Source organism: Strix uralensis, chromosome 3 (genome assembly GCF_047716275.1).
Source record: "Strix uralensis isolate ZFMK-TIS-50842 chromosome 3, bStrUra1, whole genome shotgun sequence".
In the NCBI taxonomy this organism is placed as follows: domain Eukaryota; kingdom Metazoa; phylum Chordata; class Aves; order Strigiformes; family Strigidae; genus Strix; species Strix uralensis.
In genome coordinates this window covers 45,432,318-45,454,508 of record NC_133974.1, presented here as the reverse complement: position 1 = coordinate 45,454,508, position 22,191 = coordinate 45,432,318, and the positions used below count along the sequence as shown (strand labels likewise).

Genomic DNA, 22,191 nt, shown 5'->3' with positions numbered 1-22,191 from the left:
GTTATAGTGCATCTGTAATAAGTAAACTGTTCCTTTCTGAGGGACCTGTTTTGCTCTTTAATGATGAATCATAACCATAATTTTGAGATGCTTCAGTTTTGGGGAGTTAGTAGTTAAATAATAAATTTTTCAACAGACTTTAATGGTCACACTGATGTTTATTCTCAATATAATATTTACATAAGATTAAATCAGGTTGTTGAGAGATGACCATAGCAGGTCTTTAACTAAAAGCATGAGGAGGCATAGGCACATGAAAACCTCTAAACAGCATATGCGGAATGTGAATAATAGAATTATTTTAAATATTTCAGTCTTGATCTCTTGATGTTCTTAAATCAATTGTCAGGGTACACACTGGCAATTTCATAAGGTAAGCAGGGCTCTTTAAAGAGAGAAAAAAACAAGTTATGTGTCATATTTTAAAAAAATTAATATTTATAATTAAGTGTTCAGTATTTAAACCTGATATGGAGCTGTATGAGAACAGTAGTTGTAAATGTATTATTCTAAAGGCAGATGATAAATAAAAAGTCTGTATCCTTATAGAATATTATACAGATTTGAAACTATTGGTGATATACTTGTTCTTCTGATTGTGAGAGTGTGGATTTTAGTTATTCACTCACACTTCTGTAACGTCCCTTTCACACAGCTACTGCCATCACTGCCATTGCATATTTTGATTTAATTTTTAATTTACACCATTAGGTTTCCAAATGCAGAAATGATTTTAAGTACCAGTGTGATTTGAGAATAGTTGTGCATGAATGGATAAGCAAGAGTATGAGGATATAAAAATTCAGGATTCATCTCATCAGATCTAGGTGTCTAGGAGTTAGTAGGCTAAACTAGTCACCCTAAGTTCTTTATATTGTCAGGGAAGGATAGCAACAGTTCTTTTTCCTGCAGTGAGTTAGATGGATTAGTCCCTCTAAGTGCCCATTCCCCTCTACTTGCTTTAGAGGGGTATAGGTTAATTATTCAAACTTGGAACTACTCACTGTTTAGAGATAAACTGAGTATGAGCTGCTTTCTTGCCTCTTTTCTTTTTACGTTTCTGCCATAGTGTCCTTGCTGAAGGTGAAATGTGCTGAATTACGCTATTTAAGCAAAGCTTTTTTTCACTGTTTTTACCACCTCTGCATACAGTTCAGTGGATTCGTAGGTCCTAAGAGAGAGTGAGTAAAGTTTTGATATACTACGATTATTTCAAATACAGTGCTGGTAGGTCTTAAAAACACTAAAGTGTACAGAGAATTTTTATGTATTTAGCACTTCCTTTTGCTGTTTTGCTTATTTTGTTTCACAATTCAGGGAATGTAAAACTGAAAGATGAATCACAAGAAGACTACTTTGCATTTGAAATGCATCAGTCTGAGTGAATTTTGTTAAATATGGAATAGTAATCAAATAACGTACATGACTTGAAATATGCTGTTTTCTGCATATTAAAATAATGCCTTGCAGTAAATTTACCGAAAAGCAGATTTTGTGAAATGTTGTGGGAACATTAACATCCTCATGCCAACAAAAACATATTCTACTAGCATTATGCCTAGTCATTAAGGATTTTTCAGTTAAAAATAACAACAATAATAGCTATTAAATCATTTGAAATCTTTTTCTTATCTTCCCAAGAACATCAAGAAAATCTAATCAATCATTTTTTTCTTTTCCCTACTGTCAGACAATGAATCAGTATCTATTGCAATTCCTTTTCATTTAGGCCTCAGAATCCCATTTTCATTTGATTAAATAATGTTTGAAGTGGCTTAGAAGAAGCTAAGAAATAGCACAACCTGTAACTTACGTAGAATTAGGAAACAATCTTGTTGTACGAGAGCTATATTTTGGATGTTAATGAAATAATGCACTTTCCAATATGTAATTGTACCTATATTATTTAACTGAAGAAAACCCCAAACAACCAAAACCAGGGGAGATATTGGTACATAAAATTCCAAAACCAATACTTTTCTGAATAATTGTATTGTATATTCTCTTTCAGGTGAGACCTTCTGAGGCTCTTGCTAGTCACCATTATCCCTGTACCTGCATTAAAGAATTATGGATTCTACTTATTCAGCTGCTGGACCACAGAAATAAAGGGTCTCACACGGAGGTAATGGAAGAATACAGTTACACATGCATGCACGTTACATATGCAATGCAGTTGCCAAATATTCCCAAATTGCCATGAATGCACTAGTTCACATATTTGGTGATAGAACTGAACTTCATATTTGCTTTGGGAGGACTGCGTGCCAACTGTGATGCTTTAGGCTGCTGTCTTGAATGTATGTCAAGTCCTGACTCTAGGTTTGCACTGTACTGTTTGGTTATGACCTAGGGCACTGATAAGGAGTGCTCCTTGTGCTAAAGAATGCAAAGCAAAGGAAAAGACTGTGAAAGTTGGGTGGTAGAACAAAAGAAAAGAAACCATCTTTACCCATTTTTTTAAAAAAAATTTTTATTATTTGCAATTTATGTGTTATGTGATGCAATGATTTATCTCCAGGCATTAGAAACACAGGGACAGTCAGACCAATGATCCATCTAGTCCATGTTTCTTTGATACCCATACCTATACAAGAACAACCTGGGTTTTGTTTTTGAATCTTGTAGTTGCTGAATTCTTTTGTTGCTCCCTTATACTTTTATTGGAAGAGCCAATCACTACCTGTTCTTCTTCCTTATACCAATATGACTTTATATGTCTCTTCAGGGTTTTTTTTCTGGTATCTCCTCCCTTCTGCCTTTTCTAGGCTAAAGAGTCTTACTGTATTCAGTCATTCTTTTTATGGGCACCATTCTCTACCTGTGATCATCTTTGTCGCCCTTCTCTGAACCTTTTTCCCGTAGTACTACATCCTATTTCTAATGGCAAAGTACCATGATTGCATGCAGTATTCCAAGTATGGGTTAGGTGGCCATATGATTTTATACAGGGGTTCTCAACCTGTGGGCTGTGGACCCCTGGGGGGCCATGATATCATCACAGAGAGGCCATGAAGACTTAAAGCAGGTGTGGGGAACGTCCAGCCCAGAAACATTTGGTCTGACCCGTGGCAAGCACTGTGCCTCCTTTCCCCACAGCCCCCTCCCCTCAATGCTCCTCTCATGTTCAAGCCCCCCGCCCACCTCCACACACACCTGCCCTGATGTACTAGTATATTTGGTGCTGGTATGGTTGGTGGCACCCACTTTTAACTAGGCGGTTTTTCTCTTAAAGAGGTTTTCTTAACCCAATGGCCCTTGTTAGGGCCACAACCAGGCTGAAGTCTGTTCCTCCAAGTGGTGGCCCTGGACCCGTAAGCAAAAATATATGGTGACTGAACACAGACAAATAAGGGGGGAGGTGAGAAGAATTGTAAAAACTTTTCATTAAATTTTAATGTAAAAATTGGCATCAGATTTGGAATTAGAATGTTAAAATACCATAAAATGGGCCATTTGAGCAAAAAGAGTTGATGCTGTTATTTTAAATTCATATGGAATCATTGCAATAAAAATACTATAATAGGAATGTGTGTATTAACATGTATTTCCCCTTCTCTCCAAATTTGAAGACCCTTCATGAGAAAATTGAAATAAATGTTTGATGCAGTCTAGTGCTTTAAATCTTGAATTAAGTCTTGGTGGTCCGCAGCCACAAAAGGTATTTAAAGGGGGTCCATGGTGAGGGAAAGGTTAAGAACCCCTGATTTTTATGCATTGCATAATGATGTTTTCTATTTTGTTCTTTTCCTTTGCTAATATTTTCTAGTGTTTGATTTATTTTTTTTTCTTTCTTGACTGCTGGTTAGAATTGAGCTGATGTTTCTCTGAATTAATATTAAGTGTCAAAATCCTTTGAAAGTTTTCTGAAATAATCTTTATAAATACCAAAGCTGCCATCTGTGCAATGAGTACCATTCACTTAGTATAGAATGAAGTACCTCACAGTAGAGTGTTTGTACTGATAGCTATTTACTTGATAATGACAACAGTTATAAAGATGGACAACACAAGTGAAACTTCCTTAGTGTTAAGTGTTTGCAGTAGCACTCTGAAGCATAAGTTGGCATCAGGACCCACCTAAGGTGGATAAAATACAGATGCAAAGAAGTTCCACAGAGTTTCTGTATAACTAGGGAAGAGAAGCACAGACTGTCAGAAGAAGTAATATTGTGGTATAGACGGGTATCTGAGCCAAAAAGAAATAATCAGTTTGCCAGCACTGGGGTGGACTTGGAACAAAACAGGGAATTTGAACCTGTTTGCTGTCTTTCAGACTGATTCTCTACCATCTATTACATTCATCTTGGTTAGGTTAGTCTAGCACTAAAAGTTTTTCAAAATTCTGTTATAAAAAGCCTTCATTAAAGAACTCTAATCTCTCTCATCTGAGTATTGGTGCACCTTCCCATTTGCATATCGTCATTCCATCAGCTTGTAATTTTGCCTGTGAAGTATCACACCATATTCTTCCTTGTGACCAAAGCTTGTCCCTTCATGTTGCTTCCTACTGGCATTAGACAGAGGACATTCTAAAGTGGCTCCAGGTTTTCTCTGGTAACACTGTACACTGTTTTTTGTTATTTTCTTTAAATGACTGTTATCTTGCTTGTTCTCTGTAAAAGCAAATTAATCAATAGGACAGTATTGTAGAGAAAGTTGTTAACATAGGCTTTGTTATTCAACACAGTTCAATTTTACTTCTGCATTTTCTGCAGTGTTTCTGGAGCTTGGTGAACAAAACTCTAAAGAATATCTTTGAAAGGCCGAGTAGTTCTGAAAGGACATCTGTTTTTGAAACAATTCAGTGTAAAGACCCATTGAGTTTTAGCTGGTGGATTATTACTCATCTGGCATCACTCTACCAGTTTGACCGTAATGGAAATCTAGATGAAAAGGTGGGTATGCTTTTTTCTAAATACCTGTAAGTTATAATAATTTATTTATGTGTCTAACTTTGCCTGGTTATGTTTTTGTTGACAGAAAACAATTCATGTTGTAATACAGGAATTTTCACACTGCTTTAAAAAAGAGGTCCTTTAAGGTTGGTGGTGTTAAGGTGTGCTTTGTACAAGTCAGTAAACGTTCCGGGAGCCCCTGACATGTTCATGTTATACACCAGATATTGAGAAGATTACTGTATTAAGGAAACTTGAAATATCCCAACCAGTTAGTAGCACATATACTTAATGATGTAGCATATGTTTTAAGACTGTCTGCCTGTAGCATAAACGGTTCACTGGGTTTGTTGTTTTAGGAGCTGAACACAATAGATTGTACCTCAAACACTGACTGTATTTTTTAAAAAGTGGTAGCTCTTCTCTGGATAAATTCCAATCTGTCTAATTACATTCCCTTTGCATCACAGCAATGGCATAATGAGGTGCATATATATATTTGTGTACACAGCTTAATTTTCTGTGTTGGTGTGGTACCAATAGACACTAATAACTGTTGAATTCAAGCTTCAGTTTAGGAAGTTCTGGCAGTAAGTTGCAAGACATTAGCTTTTGGGAAATGGCCTTAAATTTTCGAGCTGGCTAGCCCCAGATTAATCAGGTTCTTGTCTGTGAATCTCATTGTGAGGGACCTGACGTTGCTGTGCATTCTGTAAGGGACCTAGATGAGTCCTGTACATGCTGTTCCTGTAAGACCTGTGTAGGGCTATACTTGGTACTGATACATCAGATTCCTTCATGGACTTCACAGCAGTTTTCTGCAGTTCTGGGGTCATGTAAACCCTGAACCTTCTTTCAGTCTCTTACTCTGAGATTCATCCTACCTAGTTTTAAGTTTCTAATCATTATTTGGGAAGGAAATATTCACTTGCAGAGGCAATTAATCCATTTTGAGAGGTATGAAAGCTGCCAGTTTTTCTTAATTGACTGTAGAGGGAGCTGACTAGAAGCTAAAGAGATAGCTGAAGACCCAGAAATCTAGATTTTTGTGGGGTTTGATGGTGGGTTTTTTTTTTGTATAATAGTGTTTTTGACACTAAGCAGAATCAGGTCATGCCATCTTCTGTCATCTGTCCTGTTCTTTAATCTTTTGCCTCATTGTAATTTTGTTTGGTGTTTTGGGTTTTTTTTAACTTTTCAGCTGAATTTCTTATATTCCTTAGTTTGCCAAACATCAAATATATATGGCTTCTTCCACAAATTGGGCTTAATTGGCCTTTCTTGTGAAGTGTCTTTTACTATTTGTAATTTAATAGTGTGTATTAAAACTGGCAAGGTCATACCCTTTTTCTATTAAAATCTTAACCATGATTTCCTGTCCTGACTTAAGACAAAAGGTTAAAACCTTGAAAGATGTTTGTGAACTGCAGATCTGTAAAGAGGGAACAGTCTGATCACATCAGGTGATCAGTTTGCTTTGATAACTTAAAATCCGCCCCCTCATCTTTAGATCTTTAAAAGCATTAGTATATAAACAGAGAAGGAATGAAAAATGTTGAACTTCTGTGAATGTTTTTAATCCTAAGTAAAATTAGACTTTCTAATAAAAATTAGTTTCATTAATTTCTGTCTTGCAAATTCCTTGGGGAAGAAAGGTAGGGGAAGTGTGGTAACTCAGTGCTTGAATACTTAGTTGAAAATCTCATGACCATTTGTGGTGACTAGAGGGCTTGATGAATGTGGGATGCTTATGCTTCTGCTGCTTGCGGGTTGATGGATACTTTAGGATCCCGTGGCAGGCTGCTCATTATCCTGTGGTTCAGTCTTTTCTAATAATACCATGACAAAATGAAGCAACTTCTTACACATTCATACAGTGTAAAATTGCAGACCACATGTGACTTTTACACTGGGTTGTCTCAAGCTCCTCTTGCTTTTGTCCCGTTACTACAGTAGTGGGGGAGGACCACAGTCCATAGTGTATTTCAGAGGGACATTGGGAAGATAGAATTACTATATTCCCTGCTTATTAGAGGAACTTAGATGGAGAGAAAAGGTTATTCCCAGGTTGAATACAGAAACCAGTGTGAAGCAGACATTTATCCTGGGTTTCTTATATTTTATGCCCTAATCAAAATGCAGTGATACTGTTTACTTTGATCATTGGATTTTTTTTCCCTGTTCCTTATACTGATACATACTATGTATTTAGCCTTGTGAGAGATTATTTTTTGCCCCAGGCACTATATTATTTAAATAAGCCAAACAGATGTAGAATGGAAAAAAGGACTCTTGTTGTTCTTATTTTAAACTAGGAATCTGAGACACAGTGACAGGAAGTGACTTGCCCAAGATTAAATAATACTTTTTCCTTAGAGCCCACCTGGGAGAAGAGAATTTCCAAGTCTTATTTGTAAATCATGAGACCATCCTGTGCACACTCCGCTTGATGTGTCCAGTAGTCTTTATGTTCAAACTGTTAGCTGTGCTTTGCATTTCTCTGAGTGCAGCTCTGAGTTTGTCCAGGGATCCCTGTTCTCTTAAGTGCCATGGGTGCTTACAAAAAAACCTATCAGTAACAAGAGTGCCTTTTCACACACCACAAGAGTATAATCTGTCATAGATAGTTGATGGTAACCATTTCTCTAAGTTCTGTCCCCCACCCCAGAATTACAGCTGAAAACATTCTTTGAACATTATAAGATAAAATAGTCCATGGTATAAATTTGTGAAGTCAGTGGAATTACATCAGGGCTCAATGTAGTCCTGTTTTGTTGGTTAAACATCTGATGAGATAGCTTCATGACACATGCTTTCTTTTAATTAACTGTGATCAGAGGTGGGAGGGTGATGTGTCATAATGATGGTTATTCATGTGCTCTGTAGCAAAAATTGCCTCTAAGCCTATGTTATCTGTGGAAGATTTTCAATTTTTTAATGTGGTCTGCATGGCCTTGAGGTTATTATGAAAGCTTTTAAAATTCTAAATAGGTTTCAGACTTGCTTCTTTTTATTTTTTCCCCCTTTAGCTCATATAACGTAATTTCACATATGCAATGATTCATATATATCGAATATATATTTCATACACATGAAACAATTTTTCTTAAACTAGAAAATTTTGGCCAGGTTTCTTAGAGACTGTGTTCTGAGGGATGTACAATACGTGTCTCTTTCCATAACGCCCCCATTGATGTCCCACTTCACCCTTCTGAAAAGCAGGATTTGTACGTTTAAAAACCAAATGGGACCTGATGAGAAAATTTTGCTACTTCTGAACATTGCAGGGGTCAATTTCAATATGCTGTGGGCTAGGGAAATATAGACAGAATTTCTTGGGGCTAAGAATTCTTGCCTTTTAATAGAATAATCTGAAATGAGTACGTAGCAAGATATGCAAACTTGGACTTCCAGCTAAGCCTAGTATGGGTCTTCCAGGTAGTCAGCGTTAGTCCTTGCAGAAGTTTTTTCCTGCAAACCCAGAGGGTCTCGGCTCAAATTTTTGATTTTAGCAGTACTTTTATGCACTGTAAGGTCTCCAGATTTTGTTGGTTTCAGGACTCTTTGGGGGTGAAGGAAGGATGTTATAAGCCAGTAGTTTTGGAGTAAGAGATGTAGATTCTACGTATACTCTGACAAGGATGGATTATAAACGGTTGCCATGCCGTATTGCCAGTGTAGCGGGGAATACTGTTAGGATATCAATTTAGCGGGATTTGAATGAAACAAGTCTGTTAAAAGATATAATCAATTGAGGCTAAAAAACAAGAGTGCAGCAGGTAGTTGGTGTCATTCTTTCCTGGGTTTGGGCTGAACCTGGGTGCACTCTTGTAATCAATTCCACTTGGTGTCAGGAGTTTGCCCTAGATTACTCCAGTATCTTGTTGGGTGATCTGCATACTGCAGATGAGCTGGAACTTTGGCAATAAACACCTTTTGTATAAATCGTGTGTCCTTGGACTACAGGAGTGCTAAAGCATGTTCTGAGCAGGCTAATCCAGACATTCAGAGGTCTCGTAGCATTTAGCATGATGCTGTAATATCTACTCATCTCAAATAAATCTGGCTTTTGAGCAGTGATTAGCTTTACTTTGAGTCTGCAGTAAGACCATGCCAGTGTCTAAATACTCGCATAACATCAGGCTCTAAAATATAGCAGTCAGAATAAAAATCTGATGTAAATACTAGGCAGAACTGTCTGGGAATGCTGATTTTGCACTTCCTAGGTTTTACTCATTATTGAAGTGCTGCCTTTACTCCTTGGCTACTTGTTTATGCAGTGGCCTCTCCTAACAGAATGCTAGTTCTGGTTCTGGTTTCATGATACAAAGGCTTTTGGTTTAAGAAGGCCTGTTTACCACCCTAGGCATGATGAACTCTCTGCTGTTCTGGCACAATTATTTATGTCCCTATTCTATGACCGAGGTCAGGCCTTCCTCCCTTTTTCGTTCTTCTTCTCTCCTAAAGCTCTGGGTTGGTTCACTGCTCTGGTTCACACTGTGTCCAACAAGCAGAAGTACCAGAACAACCGAGCAGCGGCATGCTACAGCTGTGAGGGCAGGAACAGCAGCTGGCAGGATGAGAAGGAAGCAGTGGGGACTCCTTAGTTGATACTGCTCAAGTTCCTGGATCATGAAATTGCAGCTTTAGTGTAACTTTCTGCAGATCTGTCCTCTTGTTCATATTTCTTCCATAAACAGTCTACCGACTGCATCTTGCTACCATCAGCAATCTTTCAGAACTTTTTCTTGTTGTGAAAAAATGTAAAGCCACCAAGTAGCCAACTTTAGTATTCAAAGTTACATAAGTCTTAGTGCATCTTTTTAAAGAGGTCATCTTTAAAATTCTCTTGGTACTCTCTGAGTTCTGTGTGGAATTGTCACCAAGTCACAGCATGAAGTAGTGTGGTCCATAGTAGAGGAGGGTGGGGCACGATGGTGTTGCTGCTGGAAAGTAGTTATATTTCAATTACCAGAGCATAAGATGGTCTTTATTGTAAGCCCTATACAGACATTTAAAGGACAGTTATCTGCAGAATAATTTTATAAGGCTTAACAGTTGTGATAGTGGAAAGAATGAGTGAGGCAGGACAATGATGAAAATACTACGTTCACACATCTAGTTATATACACAACTATATACACAGCTGAGTGTAAGAGATGATTTTTGGACCTCCTAAATTGTAAGTATGTTGGCTTTATTGCCTCTTATTTTTTCCCTGGGAAATAGCTTTAGTTGTGAAACCTTCTACCCTTTTCTTTCCCACTGCCTAAATATATTTTTCTCTCTTCCTTTTTAATATACTTTGCCATGCAACTCCTTTACTTTACTAGCATGGTCTAGTTGATTCAAGTGGATAGCCATCTGTCTTCCCAAGCTGAAGAATACGAATTATGGGCCATTTTTGACCTACCCTGTATTTTTTTTCTATCTATATAGGCCATTACTATCTGGCCAACTCCTTAGTGAATTGGTCAAAACAATCCTTAATGTTTGGGCTGGGAAAAATAGTTAGCTTTTTTTCATTGACAAGGAAAAATCAAGAAAAGGTGAGGTTTTACCTTTTCTTCCTTCTTATCCCTTATATTTTCCTTTGTACAGAATGTTAAAGAAAGAAATTGTAAGATGTACTTAGTGCTCATACTAATCAAAAATGCCTGAATGTTTTGCTGCTTTACTAAAAGTGAAGGCTGGGATTGTACATGAGTCACTTAAACCAGTTTTATTTGTGTACTTTTTATTTTCAGTCATCTATTTCGTTTTGAGACCATAATTTTTAAGACAGATATCAATTATATTCATAAAACAAAAAAGCTGTTTTCAGTGATCAGTACAATATGCTATCATGAAATGAAATATTTCTGGAAATTTCTTGCCTGCTTATTTTCATGTTATTACATAATGATTCCTGTGAGGAATACAAATGCTATTTCATGCTGATAATCATTGTTTTTCAGAAACAGAAGGAATCCAATTGGAAATTTGTCGAAGAACTCCTTAAAAAATCTACTGATGCTCAAGTAAGTGTGTAAAGGAAGAAATAATGAACAAGGACCGTGTCAGGGATGCTTTCAGGAAAAGACAGTGCATGAAACAAAATCCAGCTAACAAGTATATTTTTGGAATTCTAGTGTTTTTATCAGTGGTAAATGAACATCCTTGACATAGCTGAACTATGGCAGTATACAGTTCCCTCCTTGTTAGCAGTTGCACTTGCTTGAAAGTAGTTGTGCTTGATGCTAAATTGTCAGATAAAGGAAAAAGATAATTATCCTGGAAGGGTAGGTATATGGCTACTCAGACAAGATGTATTCAGAATAAGAACTGGATGCTTAGAAAATGTAAACCAGATACTGAATGTAAGGATATCAAGTTGAGGAGACATGATGAAGGAGATAGTCAGTTGCATTGAAAATTCAGCTATATCCTCATCACAGCGGGAAGGTGACTTGCCTTGCTGAGCAATTTGTCTTACAGGCTTGAATCAAACTCTTACTGATAAGGTTCTAGTTTCTGAGTACTCATTTCATACCTTATCATTTTTCTTTCTGCAGAACTGTTAATGCAATGCTTCATGGCCCAGAGGTCAGAACTGACCTCCTTTTAAAATGCTTTTAAATATGCTGTTCATCACATTTTTAAATATGTTACGTTGCAGCTATGTACATTTGTTCTGAAGTTGCATGGTAAAAATTGCAAATGCTGTATCAGCAACACCTATAAAAATAGTTTCTTTAATTTGTGTATGCTTAAGATGAGAATAAACATGTTTGGTTTTTTATTTGCTCTCAGATGAAATAAAGTCTTGCAAAGCTCTGTTGTTGGAAGCAGAAGAGCAATCAGTTGGGGTTTTTCATTATTGCTGCCTTGCTCATGTAGTAGCAACAGCTGTGGTTGAAGCTAGAGTATGGAACAATACTTGTTACAACTACAGTTTTTACAAAAAGATATTTTGTAGTTAGTATAGTTGAAACAATAGATAATTAAAAAGTTGAAAAATCAAGGTACAGAAGGTCTAACACTTGTTTATGTAGTCTTTCATATTAAAAGGTTAACTTTTTGAATGATTTCACTGTGTATAAATGAATACACACACTGCATATACATTAAAACTACACTGATGACATCATTTATGGGATACTTGCCATTCTGTGAGAGGAACTGGAGAGATAAGAGGCATAAGAGCCGAGTAGCTTATTAGCCACCTTCCTGTGCTGCATCTTCGGTATGTCAGCAACCTGTGAAGGAGTAAGAAGAAGCTTGTAGTTACGTTTTTCTTCAAAATATTCCTTTTTTCTTTTGAATGTTTATTATTTTGAATAAAGATTACTCTGATGTTGAACGTACATAAAATATACAGCTTTTTGATGCTTCTGTTAAGCAAGCATTGAATTGTAGACGGTTTAGAAAGGCGGCTAGGTGACCAAGTTCAGAAGGTTTGAATAATGAGTCAATCATGATGCAGTAATATAAGGCAAATAATCTGTTTTAATTTCCAAAGGCAAACACTATTGGTATTAAACCTACATTTTGCCAAGGATAGATTTGCAGCTATTGTCAACCAGCTAAGGAGCCATCTAGTTTATTTCCCTTTTTTTTGTTCATTATTTTTTCTTGCATTATGGGGTTAGCTGCCTGTAGGAAATACTCCTTGAAGAGCATTAGTCCCTATATGTGCCTGCACAAGTACATGCATATGCTTTTATTAAAAGATGCATCTTGCTTCCTATCCCTGCACACCAGCCTTCTTGACAGTGTCTAGGAAGGAGATTTTCTTTTACCAGTAGACATGTCCATTTCCTCTGTTGATCTGTCACCTTCCTGTGGCCACTCTTACCTTTTATCTTATCCTTTTGAATCTCCAAGTGAGTATTTTTGGGACCAGAAAATGCGGGAATGAGAAGCACAATGAGATATCAAGAAGTCCATAATGAAATGGAACATGGGGAAGCAGGAAAAAGGAAAAGGGAGAATAGTGCTCTTTGAATGAACAACAGGACAGAGTTGATGATACTGCCCACTAACACTTGGCCTGAGTTTGTTAGTAAATCCTACCTGAGCCATCTTTTTCAGCATATACCCTCTGTTATCTATACTAGAGATGCACAGTAATAGCTGTGCAAAATAAGTTAGAAGAAATGATAGTACTAAATCACTCATTTGGAAGAGAGGGCAAGAACTGGTGGTTAGAAACTTCATTTTTAAGTATATGAGAGCTTAAAAACTGATCATGCTTAGTACATAGTCTGTCCATCAGCCTCATAATCCACTTGTGCTTGTTCCCTAACTTCAAAAGCTTGTAGACTATACAAGTTCAGAAGGAGAATGTGAATATACAAAGGAGGGGGATGGGGTGGGGGTGGGGGGGAAATGGAGATGAAATCAAGTATGCATAAGTTTGCGTGTTCAAAAGTATCTGAAAAAGGTACAGATCATACATTTCTAATGTAAATCATACATCTGTAATGTAAATTGATAATTTCTCTCCTACCAGTAACTGTTAATTTCTCTTCATGTAATCTTCAATTTCTAGGTAGTGAAAAGATGATTTTAGGCACTGTTGCAGACATGGATTTTGAGGGCAAGGGAGCATCATGAAAGTAGAGAAAAGAATGTTCATCTCTGATGAATCAGCAGAAGTTGGAGTTAGCTTTAACATTGTTAGGACAGCTAAGTACCGGGATGCAAAAATGACATAAAAAGCATAACAAAATGCTGCAGTTCTTTGTAGTTTCGGTAGAACTGGTGAGTTTAATGATCCCCAGCAGAGAGGGCAACCCTCATGCAGGCAGCAGAGAGCCTGAGCCACCTTTATCCAGCATACGCCTGATTTTTTTGGGGGGATAAAAACTTCCTGATAAAGGTGTCCCATCTCCAGGTGAAGGTGGCAGAGGGGTGTTGCAATGCCCTGTCTCCAGGCAGGAACTCCTTCTTTATGAGGTTATACTTGGCCTGCTTCTGAGCAAGGAGATGATGTAAGGTGCTCTTCAGGTTAGGGGACAAATGGAGATGGGAAGCAAAAATACTGTATTTGTGAGCTGTAAATAAAAGTGGGAGCAGTAATGGCTGGGCAAGTGTAGAGTGCTGCTTCCTTGGATATATCCTTTCACCTTCAATCAGTTGACAGACTGGTGAATTTCTCAGCCAGAAACTGCTCTCTTTTTTTTTTTTTTTTAATATATAATTCATGATGGGTAGAGTTGAAGACAATTGCTTGTGTGAAAGATCTCCCATTTGTATCACAAAAAAGGACATTTATGGGGAAACTACTTACATGGGGTATTCCCTACTTCTGTTGTAATTTGGATTTCTGTTACTGGGCTAATGACAAAAGTAGAGCTGGCTTACAATTCTATTTCTACTACAAAATGAAAATTGTTGTACTAGGAATATTAACATAGCTGTATTTGTATACTAGGCAACATCAAACTGACTAAATTTATGGATTGTCGCTATAAGATGAATTTGTGTGTACAAAGTTTTATTGTAAGTGAGAATCAAAAGCTTTTTTGTTCATGAGAGCTAATAGCAATCTTATTAGTGTTCTCTTATTTCAGAAAATAAATTCTTCATGTTGTTTCATTTCTGCTTCAATTTTGTTATACCTTCACTATATTTTTTGTTTAATTCTACTATAAAAGAGATACAGAAGTATTTGTTGGAGTTCTAGGAAACCAATTTTGTTACTGCAGTAGGAGGTCATAAGAGAAAAATGTTGTGTTTAGATAGTACTATCATTTTGATAGTATCTGGTGTTCCTCCCTTCTGCGATAAATTAAAAGCTGACTACCTCAAGAGTTCTGATAGTATTTCCAGCAGTGCAAGAGACCATTTTAAGCAAAAGAGCAATGAGAAAATCCATTAATCCCAGGGATATTTGAAGTCTGGAGAACTCTTCATATTAAATTTGAGATAAAGCTTTCAGTACTATCTTGGTTTTGGAAACTGTTCTAAAACTATTGTTGGATAGATAAATAATGTTTGAAATTGAAGCTACTTACAATACCATGTATATTGTCGAATTAATTTAACTAATGCGGTCATTGTTTTTTGAATTAGATGCTAAATATAATCCTATGCACAAATTACAGTTTTAAGATTAAGCATTCCCTTTGTAAAGGGTGTGTGTTTTGGGTTACGTTTTTTTACATCTTTCATAACTGAGTAGATATCTCTAGAGAAACAGATATGCTCAGCTGCAGTTTCTTGTTTTATATCAAACCTCTTGCTTTTATTCATTAAAAAAATAGCAGCTGTTGAAAATGGCTGTGGTTCTGTCCTTTGGTTATTTGTATAAGATTGTTAATTTGGGAAGACTACTGATTTAATAGCCACAGTTATGTTGTATATAAAAACAATACCTGAGGATCACCTTTCATTTGTGGCCATTTTTGTTATATTTGAACTATTTTGTACATCTTTTAATGAGCCTTTCTTGAGTTTCCTTTCTATTTCAGTGTTTTTCATATATTGTTGTACATAATGTCTTGAATATATAATTTTCTATGACAACTGGAAATGCCTTTTCAATTTTCAAGTTGTTTTAGAAATATACCACTTCAGAAGCCATATGCGCTGCATTAATTGTTCACGAGAAGGCAGACATGATTAGAATTTATTGTAGATGATTGGTGTAATTGTTTACAGTGTTCTGATAAAGTTTAGCAAATAATGTTTTCCATGTGAATGTATAGCCAGGTAGAGATAAGTTCATGAGTTATAACTCCTTCGTGTAATGTTTAAAACACGAAAAAAAAGCAGCTCTAAGACATAGTAAGCCACAAGAAGTAGCATTGTGGGTAAGAGCAGAAGTCCTGCTCTTCCAGTAACAGGTACTTAATGAAAGACTATTTTAAAACAACAACAAGCAAGCCAGCCCCCAACAAACCCCAGTGCTATCTTTTTCTGTCACCTGGCATCAGTGATTTTTTTTTTTTTTTAGTTTGTGTTCAGAGCTGGATGAGCTTGGGACACCTGAATTCAGGACCTAGCACTGTAATTGGAACTGAATGGGATAACTTCCCAATATTTGAGGCATGACTTCCTTCATTCCCCTCCCTGGGGCTATGATTTTGGGTCATAGAACATCCTGTATGTTTTATTATTTTTCTTACCCATTTTATTCCTCTTTAGCTTACTTTATGCTGTTAGAAATTCCAGGCCTGTATAGTGTTTAGATGTATTTTGAAAGCTAAGAGTAGGTCAGGGGTTTCTCTTGTCGCGGAACAAGTTCGCTACTATCCCAGACATGGGTTAGACTTACATGTGTAAAAGTCTTCCCTTAAGACAACTACACACAAGCTGGTCCGCCAAACTACTTTTATAGTCAGTGGAGACAATAAAGCCTTTCCAGGGCTTATCATCCTGTACTTTACCATCCTAAAGTAGATATCTAAAATAGGCTGGGTTAGAACGTGATTTCAGTCTGATCATAGAGCTCCTGATATCCGAGCATCAATGCCAGTCTGGTTTTGCTGACATCAAAAGCTGGATGCGGGAAATCTCACTCTTGGTATCCCACAATTACAATCTGAATGCTTCACTGTGTTCAAATTGTTTGGAATTTCCTATTTTCTTTCCTATGACCCTTCTTCCTTTTGTGTGCAAAATTTGAAACTGATGAATAAAAAAAATGTGGTATGGGAAGGTTTTTTTTTGTGTGTCGTCCCCCATCCCCCCCCCAGTGTTCAGAGACTTATTTACCCTTGATTTAGAGTTGTCTGGGATGTTAGCAGTATAGCCAGGTTGCAGAGGTTGAGAAGGAACATGACTCAAAAAGAAAAGACCCTTCTGTTTGGAATATTATAAAGAGAAGCATGAGCTTTCAGATAGTTGCACCTTCTATCTGTATCAGTGGTGAATGAGTCAGCATTCAGCTGACTCATGCGTTCATCCCAGCTAATGTCCCATTTACCGGTTTGTGAGGTTCTGTACCATGCAGTCATGTATCAAGTTAGGCTCAATATTGGGTTGGCTGTTATCTTAATGTATCTACAACTCTGGAAACCTGAAGTGGTGCATGGTATTGGGTGGATTGCAGGATGCAATTGTCAGCTTTTATCTTACAGTTCATTGCTCACATTAGCAGAAGCATTTGCTCAACTTTATATAATTAAAAATAATGTTTATATTAGGAAATTATTCTTAATAGTCTGGTAGTATTGGGTTTATGGGTAGACAAGGTGATGCTCCCCTCCTACAATAAACTTCTTACTCCCTTTTCAAGACTGGTGTGTTAGAGGAACACTTACGAATGCATCTTCAGTGCTGTTTGACTTTGTGTAGTTTCTGGGACTTGAACCTATCTATTGTCACCATACTCTGGGATTATTACAGCAAGAACCTGGTAAGTAGATGAATATATAAAACTGTAGAATTACATGTGGACAGTCCTCGATTTTTAGCAATTAGTTCTGATTGTTCTTTAGCCAAGCTTGGTTGGTATACTTTTGCAAAACTGACTAGTCAATGGCAGTATCCCTAAACTTGCTATATTTATTTAAGAAATCATGTTTAAATATATGTTATGGTCCATTATATTATGTCACAATAGAATGAATTATATTTTACTTGTATTTTTCATCAGGGCTACTGATTTTAAGATCTTGTAGAAATGTTTTGCACATAGTTACAATGCATTTTTTTGAGTTGTGGTAGGAATGTATCCTTTTGTTTGTGTGAAGGATTGCATCTTATTGCCTTTGGAATATTAGCATTTGTTGTTACTTATAATGTTTTCTGTTTGCATTTATTCTTTTAGAACAGTTGCTTTACTGTTCCTTGGCTTGGTCTGAAGGGTCTGGCAAATGTTAGTAAAACTTCCTTGTCAATGCTTGAGCTGGTGAAAAGTTGCTGTTGTGAACAGCAGATCCCCACCCTGTACAAGTCCAGCAACAGTTACTTCATTTTTCTCAGCATTTTGGCACGGATGATGAAAGAAGCAGAGAACAGTGGTGTGCATCCTTGGAAACAAATTAAAGGACGGTATGGCTGCTACTTAGTTTGTCTCATGTTGCGAGAGGTCTAGTCAGTCAGACTGCGTGGCCCTTCCAGCCACATACCAAAGCAAGGCGGGGGTACTGTGCTCATGAGGATGAAAGATCCAGGGGGATTCATAATTTGAAGAAAGCAGTTGTTCCCTGAAGTTTCTGTTGCCAGCTGAGGCTGTGACAGGGTCCAAGAGCTGGGTCCAAGAATCACCTTGGCATCCATAGCCTGTGATGATTTACTTTGTCCCACAGGCCAGGAATTTGGTAGACTGGCAACCTATGCAGAGGTACAGCCCTATTGCCAGACAGCTAATGTAATTAAAGCACAGAAATTCTGTTTGAGCTGCATGTAAGCCGTGTGTTGTCCAAGAACATGCAGACTGCCTCTTGCTAGGCCTGCAATTTCATTTATATTTCCATTTTCTTTTTCATGGTTTCCAAAATTTTTCACAGTATTTTTTTTGTGAGGGTTTTAATTTTTCATTTAATTTTGAAACATACTAATTTAAGTATATGATCAGTCATAATATATTTTAAGGGCTTTTTATATATCCTGTAAATCAGAATCCTGATGTTTTATATACTTACTGAATCCTTAAAAGTTTTATTATAGTAATGAGATTGTACTGATTATTAAAAGTGTTAACTTTTTAGTTTGTCTCCGTTGGATATAGAAGACTTAGAATTAGTTTTGTTTTGAGTTTTTGTTTTGAGTTTTTAAAGATTTTAAGTATTATAAAATACTTTTGTATGCAAGTAATAAATATATAAAAATGCACATGTATGCACACCTTACAAAGTTATGTGGTATGTTTCTTCCAAGAAAGAAGGGTTATCTTGGCTATCAGAAAGGGAAAATATACCTAGTGTCTATGTACACTTCACAAGTAGTTACAGTCAGTAAAGTTGGGTTTAAGAGTTACTACAACTACATAGAAACAAATATATTGTTGGATGCTGAATCAGTGTCTTGCTTTAGTTAGTAATTTTAATTAGCCTGCTCCATTTTTACTGAAAACAAATTATACTTACATTTTTGTGCTATTATAGCTTGTTACTTTCCCTAATTTAAGAGGGGGAATAATGATACACAACACACACTGTGTCAGTCTGCTCAACCAGTATTCATCTTTTCTACCTTGAATAAATCAATTACACAAGTAGCAAAATTTAACAGCCTACAGCTATGATTTTGGGATGAACTCTGTTTTCAGCAGCTAACCAAGCATTAATTGATGCATGAAGAACGTAAATGCCTGTCAGTAGTAATTTACTACTAAACAACATTAATTGGATTTGCTGTAATTTTTGGTGGCTAGATTTGATAACCTCAGCACCATTTCCAACTATTTTTCCAGGTGACAGAATAGGAAAACAGCATTTATGAATGTTTAGCTACTGTATGTGGAACTTACTTTAATTTAAACCCAAGGTTTTAAACACACAAATCAAAAAGTTAAGCAAGCCATTTTCATCTTATTCTTCTGTCATGGGAATGGTGACATTTATTTAAAAGTCATGATCTGAGCAAAGGTCACAGAAAAGACACCTATGCAAAAGCCTTCTGCTTTTTGTCAACCACTTTAAAGTTGCAGAATAGCAGTGCTTCTCACCATCAGCTACGTATGACTTGAGCACTATATAAGCAATACAGCTTAAAGTTTCTTAACATCTTCCTGCTAGAGAGAGGTTTCTCTCCCAAACGCCTGTTTTCCTGTTTTCTCTCAAACTTGTAGTCTGCAGTCCATACAGTAGATGTGCAATACAGGTCAGTACAGACTTTGACAAAGCACTGTGGAGAAAAGGAGCTTTCCACCAGAAATCTTTCTCTCCCTTTTACTGCAGTGATGATTAGGGAGGTGAGCCTTTGATCACAGCAGCTGTGGTAGTATAACATAAGAACACAAATCAGTAGCTAAAGGAAGGTGTCCCTGGTCTTTTTTTTTTTTTTTTTGTTGGTCCTGATGGTGAAGGTCCTGATGAGTCCTTCAAGACAGTGATGAAACTGTCTAGCATTGCTCCTAGTTTCTTTGCAACATGTGCTCTGAACTCTGGTGTTGTCTGTAGCTCATTTCCATCCTCATCATGACTGTTCACCTCACGCCTTAGGCTAGGCTGAGTGAGCTGTAACCGTTCCTTGGTTGTCCCTGGTTGTCCCTGGTCTTTTTTTTTTTTTTTTTTATCTTTGTGCCACAAGGAAATAATGGAGTTTCTAGGGAAGAAGTTGGGGTACAGGAATTGTTTGCTGTGGTGAAGAAATGCCACTTGGCAGCGTCCTTTCCTAGCAGCCCTCATGGGTTAAATTTGATTGATGTGAAGGCATGGTATGGAGAACACCCATCACAGACAAAGCAGAGAGAGTCTGCTCATAACATTGTTCTCAACTTTGTACTAGAGGATAAGGACGAAGGGCTAGGCTGTGCCTGGGGTTGAAAGCTCTTAACGTGTACTTTGTATTACGAGCAGAAAATGAAATGGCATATTTGTTCCAGTAGCCAAAAGAGTAGAAGAGTGAAGGGAAAAGAGGATAATTAAAATTTAAAGGTTATTGGAAGAGGATTATTATAAACTAAAAGCATGAAAATACCATTTCATTCTATCAAGCAGATAGAAAATTGCATACTTTAAGAAACTTTCCTGGTTTTTTTGGTTTGTTTTATTAATGTAGAATTTATTCCAAGTTCCATCGGAGAAGAATGCAGGAGCTGACAGAAGTGGGAGTGCAGAACTTTTTTAACCTGTTCCTCATGCTGGCAATTGTTGCAGAGACAGAAGATATAGTGAGTCGAGTGTTGGATCTTTTGGATTTTCGGACTCCATCCTCCGTCAGTGTGTCTCAGAGAGCTCTCATCTGGAGAGGTCATTTTGCTTTCCTTTTGATTTATGTTGAGAAGAACATGGACATTAGCGTCCTAGCTGAGAAACTCTCAAATGCTTTCCGTGAGAAGGCAAAGGAGTTTCTAGTAACCAAAAATGACTACACACAGAAACAAAATCTCTGGACTCTACTTTCAACCTACATTGATGGTGTCCAAGAAGTATTTGAGACCAGCTGCTACTTGAGCCTTTCTGAGGAAAAGTTGCTGAACGATGGGTTTACTATGCTGCTGCCTGCTTGTCGAGGAGCTGAACTGAGTGTGGTCCTAAATTTTCTTCAGGTTGTTCTAGCCAGACTTCGGTAAGTTATTTTGTTACATTATAGATAATAGACTGGTACCTTGGTTTTGCGTTTAAGGTTAAACTGTAGCTCATATTAATTTCTTACTGGAAGAGTAAAAGGAAAGAGAAATCTCTGGAGGAATTACTTAAGTTGGGGGTTTTGGTGTTTGGTGGGTTTTTTTTCTTCAGTGAATCTGAAAAAATACAATTATTTTTTAGACTCTTCATTCTATTTTTTTCTCTTTCACCAAGGTTGCAATCAAATACAACGGTTATGGAGATTTAAATACTTGTCTGGGGTTCGATAAGAAAGAAGGAAAGCATATTTTACCACTTTCAAACAGTTTTGCTTTGATGTGTTAGTTCAGTTTTCAACATCCACAGTGCCCTTCAATAAGCATATTTTTGTCTACTGATGCCTTTGAGAAGTAGTCCTCCAGTTTGAAGCCCAAGCTGCTTTTTTTTTTTTTTTATAAGATATTAAGAGACAGCTATTGATCTGCCATTACTTCAAATGTGCAAGACTGAAATATGTGGAAAGAGCTGTGGAAGAGTGCATAATAGGAACAGTGAGGCCCATATGCAAGATCTCTCTTTAACTAGGTTCTTTGTTATTGTCTAGTAGTTTGACTGCAGCTGTCAATAGCTTATACATCCAAAGACAACTGTTTTTCAGGCAGTCTTTTGAAAAAAGATGAAGCACAAAACTAAGTTAGTTGATTTATTATTTATTATTTCAGTTCAACTGAATGTATTTACTGGAATAAATTGGAGACTTCAAAAATACTTTGACATTTTCTCCATTAGCTAATACACAGCATTTGTTGTGTTGTTTTTAAAGATGAAATAGGGAGAAATTTAGGGTGAAAAAGTTGCCTATTTTGTAACTTGGTATTATTTTAAAGCCTTTGAGATTGGGGGTTATGTGGGCCTCTTGTAACACAGAGAGGAGGGCATAGAAGTTCATTACAGACTTCTCGGGTCATCACAGACAAAGGTATAGGACAGTATTCCTACCTTTTCTTACAAAAAGCAGGTCTGCTGAAATATTTGAATCACCAACACACTCAAATATTAATTAGTATGAGGGAGCCTTGTTTTTAACAGCTCCTTATTTCAGCTTCTGTATTTATACATTTGATTAC

General features: G+C 36.9%; 1 protein-coding gene across 1 annotated transcript in view; it reads left to right on the top strand.

The window, feature by feature from the left end:
* The window catches only part of MMS22L (MMS22 like, DNA repair protein), a 94,607-nt gene that overhangs the window by 14,176 nt on the left and 58,240 nt on the right, over window positions 1-22,191 (top strand). The window contains exons 8-13 of the mRNA XM_074862124.1: window positions 2,012-2,125; window positions 4,719-4,898; window positions 10,856-10,918; window positions 17,125-17,244; window positions 17,659-17,882; window positions 20,556-21,065. Of these exons, the coding sequence (XP_074718225.1) occupies window positions 2,012-2,125; window positions 4,719-4,898; window positions 10,856-10,918; window positions 17,125-17,244; window positions 17,659-17,882; window positions 20,556-21,065 (1,211 nt within the window). The remainder of the gene's footprint in view (window positions 1-2,011; window positions 2,126-4,718; window positions 4,899-10,855; window positions 10,919-17,124; window positions 17,245-17,658; window positions 17,883-20,555; window positions 21,066-22,191) is intronic.